The 16,695-nt window shown below is 44.4% G+C and overlaps 1 protein-coding gene across 1 annotated transcript in view; it reads left to right on the top strand.

The window, feature by feature from the left end:
• The window catches only part of smarcal1 (SWI/SNF related, matrix associated, actin dependent regulator of chromatin, subfamily a-like 1), a 50,785-nt gene extending 42,953 nt beyond the window's left edge, over positions 1-7,832 (top strand). The window contains exons 15-16 of the mRNA XM_063051490.1: positions 1,501-1,594; positions 7,331-7,832. Of these exons, the coding sequence (XP_062907560.1) occupies positions 1,501-1,594; positions 7,331-7,510 (274 nt within the window). The 3' untranslated portion in view covers positions 7,511-7,832. The remainder of the gene's footprint in view (positions 1-1,500; positions 1,595-7,330) is intronic.
• Positions 7,833-16,695: the final 8,863 nt, after the last annotated feature.

Below are 16,695 nucleotides of genomic sequence, written 5' to 3'. Positions count from 1 at the left end.
GGGCTCCGGGTAGGTTTCTCTCCTAAACTCACATCAACTTAGCCCCACCTTGGGCTGGGGAACAGAGGGGAGCTCATCGGGTTTTCAGAGGGGAATGTGAGTAAGAGGCAGGCTCGCATAGCTGGAATTTGAAAGCATGAGAGGGAATTATTAAAACCCATAAGATCCAGACGGGTTTTGACAGAATAGAACATTTGCTTTATTCTTCCAAATTCTAGTGGGTTATCAAAATTACATGGGGACATTCAAGTTCATTTAGGTGACATTCACGTATAAGACAGCTAAATAAGACAGTGTTCCTCCAGGGCCGGGGTGCAAAACTCAGTGTGTACTCACAACACGGACTGTATTCTGCAGTTATTCTGTCACAAATTAAAAATCATCTCGATCAGCTGGGTAGATAGGCAGAGGTTTGACAAGTGGCCAACTGACTTTGGGTAGTGTTGTAGAACAGAGGGGCCTGCAAGTACAGGACATGTACACTTTGCTAAAAGCAGTGTCATGGGTAGACAGGGTGATTTTTTTTTAAAAAAAAGGCATTTGACATACTGGCTGCCTTTAGTCAGGGCTTTGAGCTTTGGAGTTGGTACGTAATGACCACATTAGAGTGCTTTGTATTGGTTTGATTGCCCTGTTATAGAGAAGATATCACTAAACTGGAAAGAGTGCAGAGAAAATTTACAAGGTCCCTATTGTTGAATTGCCAGTCCTGTGTGAGCAACAACATTACATTCCCAGGTGCTGATCAACACTAAAATCTTCTGCTGTAATTTAGTCAGATTCTTCGTTTTAACTTATCATCTTTCTTCCTCTAGAACAGGGTTCCCAACCTGGAGCCCATGGACCCCTTGCTTAATATTATTGGTCCATAACATGAAGAAGGTTGGGAACCCCTGTTCTTGAAGATTGAGCTATCTAGGTCTTTGCACTAATTTTCTCACACTCTGGTCTTGTGTCTTGAGCTTCAGTGCTAAGTATTTAAGCCCTTCCTTTTTTTTCCTTAATTGGTGTTCTGCCCCTAATTTACTAGTCTTGAGCACCAGTGCATTGCTGGTAGTTTTCATTAATATTCTATGTACAGTTGTCTGTTTGTTTCAGATATATCACACCTTCAGCAAATTATCGCAGTCAGCATCAGCTTTGACATAACTGACCATCAACCCTTAAAACTTGAAATCACTATATTATTAGAGTGAACATGTTGTAGTTCCTTTAACCATCTTTAAAACACTTCCATAACCTTAGTGATATTAGAATACTAACAATATTAGAATATTAATGATACCAGCAATATTAGAATACTAATGATATGATAATATTAATGACATTAGTGATATTAGAATACTAAGTTTTCAAAGAAACATAGCACTGTCTTGAAGTGCGTTGTTTGGTTGGGGTGGGCCCAGGGTGTCATTATAGAGATCGTTTCAGTGTTTGTTTTAATTACTGTCGGATCATTTTGTTACCAGTGTAATTCTCACCTTTCCAATATCTGCACAGGCCCATGATTCAGGAGAAGCTAAAGGTCCTTGGAGAAGCTGGACTATCAGGAAACAATTTTTCGGAGTTTGAAACCACTGATTATTTTCACCAGGTAAATGACATCAGGGTTACCGGAGATGTTCTGCATGCCAGAGGATCAGTGCTAGGATGAACTTCTGACACTTTTTATATTAATGATCTTGATGACAAAAATAGGTACGTGTGCAGAAGACCTGTGGAAGTCGCCACAGAATACAGATAGATTATGCTGCAGCTGCTCCCACTGCATATGCAAAACAAACAGTTTACTTTTCCAGAAAGTAACCTGCTTAGAAATTTAAAAAATGAAGAAAATTGAAGTATTCTTTCCACATTTGCAATGAACTGAAGTCTCTGACGCTAGGTTCATCTGGACAATTTCATATCCTACATTATTCTTTCTCCACTTGCAGGATCTTTGCCCATTCTGTGATCAATAACATCCAGGTCATTAACATAAAGTGTAAAAATTTGATCCCAGCACTAATCCCCTGGGAATCAATTTGTTACGTTATAGAGTCATAGAATACTACAGTGCAGAAACAGTCACTTCTGCACATCTAGTCTGGGTTAAACAATTCTGCCTAGTTCCATCGACCTGCATCTGGACCATATCCCTTCCTTCTATCAAACGTACATCCACCATGTCATGCTGACGGTTTCCTGTTAACCAAGTCGGCTTTCTATTCATGCCAGTAAGCAATTCCTAAACCAAGGAGTCATAGAATAACATCACATAGAAACAGGCCCTTTGCCCAGCTGGTCCATGCTGATGATAGCATCCTCACTGTTAGTCCCAGTTGCTTGCAATCAGTCCATAACCCTCCAAGCCCCTCCCTTCCATATACCAATCCAAATGGCTCTTAAACTCTTTTGATTCTTGATTGGTCAGGGCATGAGGGGATACGGGGAGAAGGCAGGAGATTGGGGCTGAGAGGAAAATTGGATCAGCCATGATGAAATGGCAGAGCAGACTCAATGGGCCAAATGGCCTAATTCTGCTCCGATATCTTATGGTCTTAAATGTTCTAATTGTACCCACCTCGACCACTTCCACTGGAAGCTCATTCCAAGTAATTGTGCTGCATTCACTACACTCTGGATAAAGAATTTGCCTCTCAAGTCTCTTAAATCTCATCCCTGTTATGTGGTGGGAGATTTCAGAGATAGTGACCACAACTCTCTTACCTTGGAGAGGGATGGGAGCTCGCAGTATGGGAAAGTATATAATTGAAGGAGAGGGGATTATGCTATTGGGCAGGAACTTGGGAGTATAAGTTGGAAATTGATGTACACATGGAGTTGCACGACAGTAATGTGGAAATTGTTTAGGGAGCACTTGCTGGGGGTTCCGGATGAGATTGTTCCATTGACACAGGGAAAGGATGGTAGGGTGAAGGAATCATGGTTGATAAGAGATGGTGGAACATCTTATCAAAAAAAAAAGAAAGCTGTTACTTAAGGTTTAGGAAGCAAGGATCGAATGAGACTCTAGAGAGTTAGAAGGTATCCTCATTCTTCTAAACTCCAGCGAATACAGTCCCAGAGGAAACACTCCTCCTATGTGAATCCTTTCATCCCTGGAATCATTCTTGAGAACTCCTCTGGATCCTCTCCAGCACATCTTTTTGTAGATAAGGGGCCCAAAACTGTTTGTAATACTCCCAAGTGCAATCTGACCAATGTCCTATAAAGCCTCAGCATTACATCCTTCCTTTTATCTTTTATCTTGCTTTTGTTAACTCAAAGTTAACGTTGACATTGTATTTGCCTTCCTCACCACCAAATTAACCTGCAAGTTAACCTTTAGGGAATCCTGCGTGAGGACTCCCAAATCCCTTTACACCTCCTGATTTTTGAATTCTCTCCCCTTTTAGAAAATAGTCTACACCTTTATACGTTTTACCGAAGTCCATGACCATAAACTTGTCTACATTTGTTCCCTCTACCACTTCTTTGCCCATTCTTCCAATCTGTCTAAGTACTTATGCAGGCTCCCTGCTTCCTACTACCTGCCTCCCCACTTATCTTTGTATCATACTCAAACTTGGCCACAAAGCCATCAATTCTGTCATCCAAATCAGTGACACTTAACATGAAGAAAAGCAGTCTCAACACCAACCCCTGTGGAACACCAGTAGTCACCAGCAGCCAACTAGGAAAGGCTACCTTTATTCCCACTCTTTGCTAATCTTCTGTCAGAAGCTGAAGAATGAACTTGGGAGAGCTAGAGGGGGCATGAGAAGTCCTTAGTGAGTAGGAATAAGAATACCCCCAACAATTAGAGTGAGGATAGGACAAATCTGATAGTAGATGAAATATGCCTGGAGTCGGAGGAGTTGGAGGACCTAGTCATAGTCATACTTTATTGATCCCGGGGGAAATTGGTTTTTGTCACAGTTGCACGTTAAATAATAAATAGTAATAAAACCATAAATAGTTAAATAGTAATACGTAAAGTATTTATGCAGGAAATAAGTCCAGGACCAGCCTATTGGCTCAGGGTGTCTGACCCTCCCAAGGGAGGAGTTGTAAAATTTGATGGCCACAGGCAGGAATGACTTCCTGTGACGCTCTGTGTTGCATCTCGGTGAAATGAGTCTCTGGCTGAATGTACTCCTGTGCCCAACCAGTACATTATGTAGTGGATGGGAGACATTGTCCAAGATGGCATGCAACTTAGACAGCATCCTCTTTTCAGACACCACCGTCAGAGAGTCCAGTTCCATCTCCACAACATCACTGGCCGTACGAATGAGTTTGTTGATTCTGTTGGTGTCTGCTACCCTCAGCCTGCTGCCCCAGCACACAACAGCAAACATGATCGCACTGGCCACCACAGACTCGTAGAACATCCTCAGCATCGTCCGGCAGATGTTAAAGGACCTCAGTCTCCTCAGGAAATAGAAGCGGCTCTGACCCTTCTTGTAGACAGCCTCAGTATTCTTTGACCAGTCCAGTTTATTGAATATTTGGCTTCAGTATTCACCAGTGAAAGGGAACTTGAGTTTGTGATAAAACAGGTGAAGGAGAATGTACTGGAACTTTAGAAAAAACATTCAGATAGATAAGCTTCTGGGGCCAGTCAAAATGTACCCCAGCAACACACAGAATGCTGGAGGAACTCAGCAGGCCAGGCAGCACCTATTGCGGGGAGGGGGGAAGCAAGCAGTCAACATTTTGAGCTAAGACCCTTTATCAGCACTGGGGGGGAAAAGATGAGAAGCAGGAAGGTGGGGAGAGGCGAGGAAGAAGTACAAGTTAGTAGGTGATAGGTGAAGCTGGGAGAGGGGGAGGGGTGAAGTAGAGAGCTGGGAAGTTGATAGGTGAGAGAGAGAAAGGGCTGGAGAAGGGGGAATCTGATAGTAGAGGACAGAAGGCCATGGAAGAAAGGGAAGAGAGGAGTACCAGAGGGAGGTGATGGACAGATAAGAGGGTGAGGTGAGAGAGGGAAATGGGAATGGTGAAGGGAGGGTCAATTTCCTGAAGTTGGAGAAATCGATGTTCATGCCATCACTTCAGAGGCTACCCGGATAGAACATAAGGTGAGTGTGGCCTCATCGTGGCAGTAGAAGAGGCCATGGACTGACAAGTTGGAATGGGAATTAAAATTAAAATGGGTGGCCGCTGGAAGATCCCACTTTTTCTGGCGGACGGAGTGTAGGTGCTCAGCGAAGCGGTCTCCCTTAGATGTCGGGTCTCACCGATTATATAGGCGGCACCAGATAAGGGAGCTGTCCCTGTGGACAGCAGAAATTGTTGGGGGGGGGGGAGGGAAAAGATGTGTTTAGTGCTAGGATCCCATTGGAGATGGTGGAAGTTACGGAGAATTATTTGCTGGACACAGAGGCTACTGGAGTGGTAGGTGAGGACAAGATGAACCCTGTCCCTGGTGGGATGGCAGGAGGATGGGGTGAGAGCAGACGTGTGCAAGATGGAAGAGATGCGGTTGAGGGCTTGTTGATGGTGGAGAAAGGGAAGCCCCTTTCTTTGAAGAAGGAGGACATCACTTTAGTTCTGGGATGAAAAGCTTCATCCTGAGAACAGATGCGGCAGAGATGGAGGAATTGAGAGAAAGGAGTGACATTTTTACAAGTGACAGTGGGAAGAGGTATAGTCCAGGTAGCTGTAAGAATCAGTGAGCTTATGAAAAATATCAGTAGATAAACTGCCTCCAGAGATATACCCCAGGTTACTATGGGAATCGAGGAAAGAGAATGCTGCACCTTTGGTGATAATCTTTGCATCCTCACTGGGCACAGGAGTAATACCAGATGATTGGAGGTTGTCAAACGTTATTACTTTGTTCAAGAAAGGGAGTAGGGATAATCCTGGGAATTATAAACCAGTGAGCCAGTGAGTCTTTCTTCAGTGGTGGGCAAATTATTGGAGAGGATTCTTAGACACAGGATTTCTGAGCATTTGGAGAAGCACACTCTGGTTAAGGATTATCAGTGTGGCTTTATGACGGGCAGGTTCTACCTCATGAGCCTGATTGAATTCTTTGAGAATGTGACAAAGCACCTTGATGAAGGTCGAGCAGTGGATGTGTGTATGTATTTTAGTAAAGCGTTTTATAACGTTCCCCTGGTAGGCTCATTCAGATGTAGTTCAACCCTGAAAAGAGTGAAGTGATTCATTTTGGAAGGTCAAATTTACAGGCAAAACATAGGGTTAATGGCAGGATTCTTGGCAGTGTGGAGGAGCAAAGGGAGCTTGGTCTATGTAATAGATCCCTCAAAGTTGTTGCACAAGTTGTTAGGGTGTTTAAGAAGGCAGATGGTGTGTTAGCCTTCGTTAGTCAGGGGGTTGAGTTTAAGACGCATGAGGTAATGCTGCAGCTCTACAAAACTCATTGGATTTCACTTCAGATATTATGTTCAGATCTGGTTGCCTTGTCGTAGGAAGGATGGAGAAGCTTTAGAGAAGGTGAAGAGGAGATTTACCAGGATGCTTTTCTCTTTGGAGCAAAGGAGGATGAGAGGTGACTTGATAAAGATGTACAAAATGACAAGAGACATGATCGAGTGGATAGCCAGAGATATTTTCCCAGGGTGGAAATGGATAATACAAGGGAGCATAATTTTAAACTGATTGGAGGAAAGTATAGGGGGGATGTCAGAGGTGATTTCTTTAAAAAGAGTGGTGGGTGTGTGGAAATCCCTGCTAGGGGTGGTGGTTGAAGCAAATTCACTAACAGCATTTAAGAAACTCCTAGGTAGGCACATGGAGATTAAAAAATGGAGGGCTATGTTGGAGGGAAGGGTTAGATTGATCTTAAATTAGGGCATTAAGTATTTTAACTTTTAACCTACTGAGTTTAGATTTTTGGTCTTGGATCCTTTCTTCTCTTCCTCAAACTGAATATAATAATCAGTAAACACAAGGAAATCTGCAGATGCTGGAAATCCAAGAAACACACATAAAAATTGCTGGTGAACACAGCAGGCCAGGCAGCATCTCTAGGAAGAGGTACAGTCGACATTTCGTGCCAAGACCCTTCATCAGGACTAACTGAAAGAAAAGATAGTAAGAGATTTGAAAGTGGGAGATAATCAGTCATATTTTTGTCAAAGCTTAGGGATGTCCTTATAAAGAAGTCATGAACTTGACCTGGAACTCTGCAGTGAGATAGAATTGGGACAGTTCCGGATGGTGCTGCTTTTTTTTTATTGAAACAATTATCTCTGCCCTTCTCATCTGGGCTAGCTTTGCCATCCACATGTAGATTAATATCCTTCCAATTGTTGCTGAAAGTGGATTGGATCAGTTTTTCTCTATTTTTAACCAGGATTATATATTTGTGCAGGGTCAGAAACAAACAAAGCTGATGGACTTCTTCCAGCTGAATTTGGTTGATTCTGAAGAGGCCAGTGACGAAGCTCTTCTCCTTGAAGCTGCCGACCTGTGTATCGACACTGTCGAGCAAACTGATCAAGCAGAGACTCCTGTTAAGAAGAAAAAAATTGATGAATATTTTGGGAAGTAGTGGAAAAAGCTTGTATTAAGTGATTGGTCTTTAATTCAGCTTGCATTGTGTGTAAGCGCTGTTCTGCTCTGCGCCCATGCACTCCCTCTACTGATTGCACAACTTGTAAATAAATGACTGAACTGGAGCAATGGGTTGTTGGAGTGAAATTGGTCTTGAGCAGGGTCATCGAACTGAAATTTGCAGCAGGCCTCTGAGTTGCATCTCTTCGGTCTTTTAAAAAAAACAATAATGCTGAGACCTAGAATATGTTTCATTGTCTTAATGATCAGTGGAATGTTTAATGCAGAATGAGGTTTCAATTATAATAAAACTATTTTTAATAAAGTCTGGAAGTTTTTTGTTTTGAGTGAAATTTAAGGGGTTTTAGGAGTTTTTGTTTTAATAATTGCTCTGTTAATGAGTACATAATCATTATTTGATCCCTTGTGGTATTTTGCTCAGTAGAGAGCAAAATACCACATAAGAGAGGGACTGGAAGACTGGATGCTTTTGTTGTTATTCAGCAGGGGTGTTGGTGCATGGCCAAGTGGTTAAGGCGTCAGTCTAGTGATCTGAAGGTCGCTAGTTCGAGCCTCAGCTGAGGCAGTGTGTTGTGTCCTTGAGCAAGGCACTTAACCACACATTGCTCTGCGACGACACCGGTGCCAAGCTGTATCGGCCCTAGTGCCCTTCCCTTGGATAACATTGGTGGCATGGAGAGGGGAGACTTGCAGCATAGGTAACTGCCCGTCTTCCATACAACCTTGCCCAGGCCTGCGCCCTGGAAGCCTTCCAAGGTGCAAATCCATAGTCTCACGAGACTAACGGATACCTATATATTCAACAGGGCTACATGGACAAGCCAGGGCCCTATAGGCTGGTGAGCCTAATGTTTGAGGGGTAGTGACTGTTCCTGAACCTGGTGGTGTGAGTCCTGAGGCTCCTGTACCTTCTTGATGACAGCAGCAAGAAGAGAGTATGTCCTGGATGGTGGGGGTACCTGATGATGGATGCTGCCTTCCCGTGACTGTGTTTAATATAGATATGCTCAGTGGTTAGGAGGGCTGGACTGGGCCAAATCCACTACTTTTTGTAGGACTTTCTGTTCAAGGGCTGTGATGCAGCCAGTCAATTTGATTTCCACTATACATCTATATAGGTTTGTCAAACATTTTTGATGTCATACCAATTCTCTGCAAACTCCTAGGGAAGTAGAGGTGCTGCTGTGCTTTCTTTGTAAATGCACGTGTGGGCTGGGCCCAGGCCAGGTCTCCCAAAATAATAACACCTAGAAATTTAAAGTTGCTGACCCTTTCCACCTCTGATCTTCTTGAGTATTGACTCATGGACATTTGGTTTCTTTCTCCTGAAGTCTGTAATAATCTCATTGGTCTTACTGACGTTGAGTAAGAGGTTGTTCTTATGTCTCCCTCCTATATGCCAATTCATCAATACTTTGATATGCCCTATGACAGTGATGTCATCAACAAACTTGAATATGGCATTGGAGCTGTGCTTAGCCACACAGTTGTAAGTGTAGAGCAGGGGGATAAGCACACAGTCTTGTGGAGTACCTGTGCTGATGGAGATTGTGGAGGAGATGTTGTTGCCAATCCAAACTGACTGGGGTCTGCAAGTGAGGAAATCCAGGATCCAATTCCACAAAGAGGTATTGAGGCCAAGATTTTGGAGCTTACTGAATAGTTTTGAGGGGATGGTGGTATTGAATGCTGAGATGTAGTTGATGAGGAACATCCTGATGTATAGATATCCTGCTGTCCAGATATTGCAGAGACGAGTGCAGAGCCAGTGCAATGGCATCTGCTGTAGACCTGTGGCTCCAGGAGGCAAATTAGAGTGGATTCAAGTCACTACTCAGTCAGGCGTTGATATGTTTCATCACCAACCTCTCAAAGCACTTCACCTCTATGGATGTAAGTGCTATGGGCAACATCATTGAGGCAGGTCACCATGCTCTTCTTGGGCACCAGAATAATTGAAGCCTGCTTGAAGCAGGTGGGTACCACACACTGCTAAAGTGAGAGATTAAATACCTCAGTGACCACTCCAGACAGGATCAGCACAGGCCTTCAGTAGTTGGCCAGGTACCCTATCCGGGCCGGAAGCTTTTCATGGTTTCACCCTCCTAAAGGCAGCTCACACCTCGGCTTCAGAGACTGAGATCATAGGATCATTGGGGGCTGTGAGAGGTTGTGATGGTTCCTCCATGTTTTGCTGGTCAAAGAGAGCATGGAAGGCATTGAGTTCTTCTGGAAGTGAAGCCTAGTTGTCTCCTATATCACGATTTAACTTTTTAAGAGGTGATAGTATTCAAGCCCTGCCACAGCTGCTGAGCATCCCTCGTTGATTCAGTTTTGCTGTGGAATTGCCACTTTGTCCATGACATGGCTTTCCAGAGATCGTACCTGGACCTCTTGGTCATTAGAATTGAATGCCTCTGATCTGGCTCTCAGCAGATTTTGGATCTCATGGTTCATTTGGGGCTTCTGATAGGAGAAGACTCTGAATGATTTAGTGGAGACACAATCAAAGGATATACCTTGTATCAAAAGGACAGGCAGGAAGGCACAGACGGTGGTGTGACTCTGTTGGTAAGAGATGGAATTACATCTTTAGAAAGAGGTGACATAGGGTCAGAGAATGTTGAATCTTTGTGGAGTTAAGAAACGACAAAGGTGGAAAGAAAACATTTTTGGAATCATATGTAGGCCTACAAATGGTAGCCAAGATGTGGGGTTGAGATTGCAAAGGGAGCTGGAAAAGACATGTAATAAGGATAATGTCACAATTGCAATGGGGAACCAATATGCAAAGGGATTGGGAAAATCAGGTTGGTGTCGAATCACAAGAGAGGGAATTTGTTGAATACCTACAAGATAGCTTTTTAGAACAGTTTGTGCTTGAGCCTACTCAGGGAAAGGCTATCTTAGATTGGGTGTTGTGTAATAACCGAGATCTTATTAGGGAGCTTAATGTAAAGGAACCCTTAAGAGGCAGTGATTTTAATATGATTGAATTCATATTGCAATTCGAGAGGAAGAAGCATAAGTCACATATATAAGTATCACATACTGAAGGGAATTACAGAGGCATGAGAGAGAGGAGCTTGCCCAGGTGGATTGGAGGAGGATACTGATGAGGATGACGGCAGAGCAGAGATGGCTGAAGTTTCTGGGAATAGTTCATAACGCACAGGATAGATATGTCCCACAGAAGAAGTTGTTCTCAAATGGCAGGTGTAGGCAACAAGGGAAATTAAGGACTACATAATAGCCAAGGTAAGGGCATATAAGGTAGCAAAAGTGAGTGGGAAGTTGGATGATTGGGAAGCTTTTAAAATCCAACAAAAAGTAATTCAAAAAAAGCTATAAGAAGGAAATGATGAAATATGAGGGCAAACTAGCCAATAATATAAAGCAGGGTACCAGAAGTTTTTCAGTTATATAAAAAGTAAAAGGGAGGTGAGGGTTGTTATTGGCCCACTGAAAAATGATGCTGGTGAGGTAGTAATGGGGGATAAAAAATGGCAGATAAACTTAATGGGTACTTTGCATCAGTCTTCACTGTGGAAGACACGAGCAGTGTGCCAGAGGTCCGTGAGTGTCAGGGAGCAGGAGTGAGTGCCATTGCTATTACAAAGGAAAAGGTACTAGGCAAATTCAAAGGTCTTACGGTGGATGAGTAACCTGGACCAGATGGACTACATCCCAGAGTCCTGAGAGAAGTTGCTGAAGAGATGAAGATTGCATTGGTCATGATCTTTCAAGAATCACTTGATTCTGGCGTGGTCCCGGAGGACTGGGAGGTTGCAAATGTCACTCCACTCTTTAAGAAGGGAAGAAGGCAAAAGAAAGGAAATATAGACCAAACACAAGGAAATCTGCAGATGCTGGAAGTCCAAACCACACACACAAAAAATGCTGGTGAATGCAGCAGGTCAGGCAGCATCTATAGGAAGAGGTACTGTCGACATTTCGGGCTGAGACCTTTCATCAGGACTAACTGAAAGAAGAGATAGTAAGAGATCTGAAATGATAGGAGAAGACAGGAGGGGGAGGGATGGAGCTAAGAGCTGGCAAGTTGGTTGGCAAAAGGGATACTAGGCTGGAGAAGGGAGAGGATCATGGGATGGGAGGCCTAGGGAGAAAGAAAGGGGGAAGGGAGCCCAGAGAATGGGCAGGGAGTTATAGTGAGAGAGACAGAGGGAGAAAAAAGAGAGAGAGAGAAAGGGGAGGGTGGGGGGGGGGGAGATAAATAAATAAATAAGGAATGGGGTCCAAAGGGGAGGTGGGGCATTAACGGAAGTTAGAGAAGTCAATGTTCATGCCATCAGGTTGGAGGCTACCCAGACGGAATATAAGGTGTTGTTCCTCCAACCCGAGTGTGGCTTCACCTTGACAATAGAGGAGGTCGCGGATAGACATATCAGAATGGGAATGGGATGTGGAATTAAACCGTGTGGCCACTGGGGATCCTGCTTTCTCTGTCCATCATTCTTCAGCATAGAAGTGGAAGGGTGAACAAAATGATTGTTACTCCGGATCCGATGCAGCATTAAAAAACACAATGGATATAAAAACACATTAAATATGAATATAAAAGCAACTGTATAAAACACAATGTACAAGTAACTGCATGTGGCCCTATACATACGGATAAGATTAGCTTATATACTGTACATAGACTGATAGTATGTGCATTAAGTAGCACTAAAAATGTCTCTGACAGGAAATGATAGTGACAAAGGGACTTGGCAAGAGGAACTCTTCTGGAGAGTAAAGGGCACGTGAAAACCGTAGGGCAGTGATTGTAGGTACGAGGTGTGGAGTGCAGTATAAAGTGGCAGGGCATGGAGGCATTTTTTTCCTTTCATTATTGCTGATTCGGTCTTGTTGCCCATTGTAGAGTGCAGGCAGGATGGCAGATATGGCAGAGGAATGCTCCTCCCGTAGGATGGGGGAATTCATGGGACCTGATAGTCTTCCTGATGACTACATCAGTGGGAAATGCAGCCAGCTCCAGCTCACGAAAGATAGCATTAAGGAGCTGGAGCTGGAGTTGAATGAACTTAAGATTATCCGGGAGGCAGAGCAATTGATAGATACAACTTTTGATAAGTGGTTATACCCAGAGTGCAGAACTTGGGTAGTATATGGGTGAACACCGAGAGAGGGAAGTCAGGGCAGGGTTCCCCTGTGGTCATTTCCCTCAGCAACAGGTACTGTATACCCCTTTGGATACTTCTGAGGAGGATGACCTATCTGGGAAAAGCAGCAGCAGCCAGACCAATAGCACTGTGGTCAGCTCTGAGCCTCAGAAGAGAAGGGTGAAGTCAGGCAGAGCAATGGTCATGGGATTCGATAGCTAGGGGGATAGATAGGAGATTCTGCAGCAGCAAAAGAGATGCTAGGATAGTGTGTTGCCTGTTGGGTGCTAGGGTCCAGAATATTCTTGAAGGGGAGGGTGAGTAACCGGAGGATGTGGTACATGTTAGTACCAATGACATAGGCAGGAGAGGGGTAGAGGTCCTGCGCAGTAAGTTTTGGGAGTTAGGAAGGAAACTGCAGGACCTCCAAGGTGGTAACCTCTGGGTTACTCCAAGTGCCATGAGCTAAGGAAGGTCAGAACAGGAAGATAGTGCAGATGAATGAGTGGCTGAGGAGATGGTTCAGGGGACAGCGTTTCAAGTTCGTGGATCATTGGACCCTTTTCTGAGGAAGGGGTGACCTCTACAGGTGGGACAGGTTACACCTGAACTAGAGGGGAACCAATATCCTGGGAGGGAGGTTTGCTAATCCTGTTGGAGGTAGTTTAAACTAGATATGCTGTGGGGTGGGAACCGAAGTGAAGAGGCAGAGGATGGGGGTTTAACGCATAAGTAGAGACAGCTTGGAGGGAGTTTATGAGGAAGGATAAGCAGATGATAGAGCAAAGATGCACTCAGCCAGATGGTTTGAGGTGTTTCTATTTTAATGTCTATTTTAATCATAAGCAAAGCGGATGAACTTGGAGTGTGGATCAATATGTGGAACAATGATGTTGTGGCTGTTGCAGAGATTTAGATGTCTCAGGGGTAGGAATGGGTGCTGAGTGTGCCGGGCTTTAGATGTTTTAAGAAGGACAGGGAGGGAGGCAACAGAGGTGGGGGTGTGACATTGCTAATCAGGGATCGTATCATGGCTGCAGAAAAGGAGGAAGTCATGGAGGGATTGTCTACTGAGTCATTGTGGGTGAAAGTCAGAACAGGAAGGGGCAATAACTCTACTGGGTGTTTTTTGTAGATCCACCCAATAGCAATAGAGGAGCAGATAGGGAGGCAGATTCTGGAATGGTGCAATAATAACAGGATTGTTGTGGTGGGTGATTTTAACTTTCCTAATATTGACTGGCATCTCCTTAGAACAAGAGGTTTAGATGGAGTGGAGTTTGTTAGGTGTGTTCAGGAAGGTTTCCTGACGCAATATATAGAAAAGCCAACTAAAGAAGAGGCTGTACTTGATCTGGTATTGGGAAATGAACCTGGTCAGGTGTCAGATATCTCGGTGGAAGAGCAATTTGGAGGTAATGATCACAACTCTACCTCCTTTACCATAGCTGGAGAGGGATAGGAGCAGACAATTTGGGAAAACATTTAATTGGGGTAGGGGAAAACATGCTGCTAATAGGCAGGAACTTGGGAACATAAATTGGAAGCAGCAGGGAACATTTGCATGGCATTCTGCATAGGTATGTTCCATTGCGACAAGGAAAGGATGGTAGGGTAAATGAACAATGGTGTAGAACTGATGTAGAAAATCTGGTTGAGAAGAAAAGCTTACAAAAGGTTCAAGAAACTAAGTACTGTTAGAGCTCCAGAAAAGTACAAGGGTGCCAGGAAGGAGCTCAAGAATGAAAATAGCAGAGCTAGAAGGGGACATTTTAAGGCCTTGGCGAGCAGATTCAGGAAAACCCCAAGGCATTCTCCATGAAGAGCAAGAGGATGAGCCGTGTGAGAATAGGATCAATCTGGTGCAATAGTGCATGGAGCCGAAGGAGGTAGCGGAGGTACTTAATGAATACTCTGCTTCAGTATTCACCAGTGAGAAGGACCTTGGCAATTGTGGGGATGATTGAAATGCTTGAGCATATAGAGATTAAGAAAAAGGTTGTGCTGCAGTTTATGAAATGTATTTAGTTAGATAAGTCACCAGGTCCAGACGAGATATACCTCAGGCTACTGTAGGAAGTAAGTGAGTAGTTTGCTGAGCCTCTGGCAATGATCTTTGCATCATCAATAGGGAAGGGTGAAGTACCGGAGGTTTGGAGGGTTGCAAACATTGTTCCCCTGTTCAGGAAAGGAAGTAAGGATAACCCAGGAAATTATAGACCAGTGAGTCTGACTTCAATGGTGGCAAGTTGTTGTAGGAGATCCTGAGAGGCAGGATTTATGAGCATTTGGAGAAACATAATCTGATTAGGGATAGTCAGCATGGCTTTATCGAGGGCAGATCATGCCTTACAATCCTGATTGAATTCTTTGAGGATGTACAAAACACATTGATGAAGGTAGAGCAGTGGATGTAGTGTATATGGATTTCAGTAAGGCATTTGATAAGGTTTCCCATGCAAGGCTTATTCAGAAAGTAAGGAGGCATGGGATCCAAAGAGACCTTGCTTTGTGGGTCCAGAATTGGCTTGCCCACAGAAGGCAAAGGGTGGTTGTAGATGATTCATATTCTGCATGCAGGACGGTGACCAGTGGTGTGCCTCGGGGAATCTGTTCTGCAAATCTGCCTCTTTATAAGTTTTATAAATGACCTGGATGAGGAAGTAGAAGGGTGGGTTAGTAAGTTTGCTGATGACACAAAAGTTGGGGGTGTTGTGGATAGTCTGCAGGGTGGTCAGAGGTTATAGCATGACATTAATAGGATGCAAAACTGGGCAGTGGTGTGAAGTGGTTAATTTCAATAGGTCAAATTCGAAGACAAATTACAATATTAATGGTAAGACTCCTGGCAGTGTGGAGGATCAACAAGATCTTAAGGTCCATGTCGATAGGACAGTCAAAGCTGCTGCGTAGGTTGACAGTATTGTTAAGGTGTATAGGCCTTTCCATCAACAGTAGGATTGAGTTCAAGACCCGTGAGCTATGTAAGTCCTTAGTTAGACCCCACTTGGAGTACTGTGTTCAGTTCTGGTCACCTCACTACAGGAAGGATGTGGATACTATAGAGAGAGTGCAGAGGATATTTAGAAAGGTGTTGCCTTGATTGGAGAGCATGCCTTATGAGATATAGGCTGAGTGAATCTGGCCTTTTCTCCTTGGACCAACAGAGGATGAGAGGTGACCTGATAGAGGTGTATAAAATGTTGAGAGGCATTGGTCATATGGATAGCCAGGGCTGAAATGCTAACATGAGGGGGTATAGCTTTAAGGTGCTTGGAAGTAGATACAGAGGTCAGGGGTAGGTTTTTCACAGAGAATGGTGGGTGCGTGGAATGCACTGCCAGCGAAGGTGGTGGAGGTGGATACAATTGGGTCTTTTAAGACACTCTTATATAGATACGTGGAGCATAGAGGGCTACGCTGTAGTAAAATTCCAAGTTGTTTCTAGAGTCGGCACAACATTGTGGGCCGAAGGGTCTGTAATACGCTGTAGATTTCTGTGTTTCTATGGGGGAATGAAGGGTGCTGAGGGGCTGCGGAGAGGAGCGGTTGATTTGGAGGTCGTGGTGGGTTAATGGACTGACTCTTTATGCTCTGGCTGGGTCAAACCTAACTTCTCTCCTTTCCCAAACACGAGAAAATCTGCAGATGCTGGAAATCCAGAGCAACACAGACAAAATGCTGGAGGTACTCAGCAGGCCAGGCTGCATCTATAGACAAGAGTATAGTGGACGTTTCGGGCCGAGACCCTTCATCAGGACTGAGTTCGTGCGTGTTGCTTCTCCCCTCTCCCCCCTCAGTCTGTACCAGGTACCACTGCGAACTTACGGGAGCGGGCAATGAAGGGAACAAACAGGCGAGAAGGTCACGGTCTTTGCCCCAGCTCCCCCTCTCCCGGACTGGTTGCCAAGCTTCTAGACCCCCAGACCGTCCGCCAGCCCCGGGCCCAATCCCCCCGGGTGCTTGCCGGTCCGGATCACCACGGACCCACGGCTGCTCCTTGCAAACCGGACCGCGAACACCCCCACCCTCGGAC

Source organism: Mobula hypostoma, chromosome 6, assembly GCF_963921235.1.
Source record: "Mobula hypostoma chromosome 6, sMobHyp1.1, whole genome shotgun sequence".
NCBI classification, from domain to species: Eukaryota; Metazoa; Chordata; class Chondrichthyes; order Myliobatiformes; family Myliobatidae; genus Mobula; species Mobula hypostoma.
Note: the sequence above shows the minus strand (reverse complement) of the source record. Positions and strands in the feature narration are given on the sequence as shown.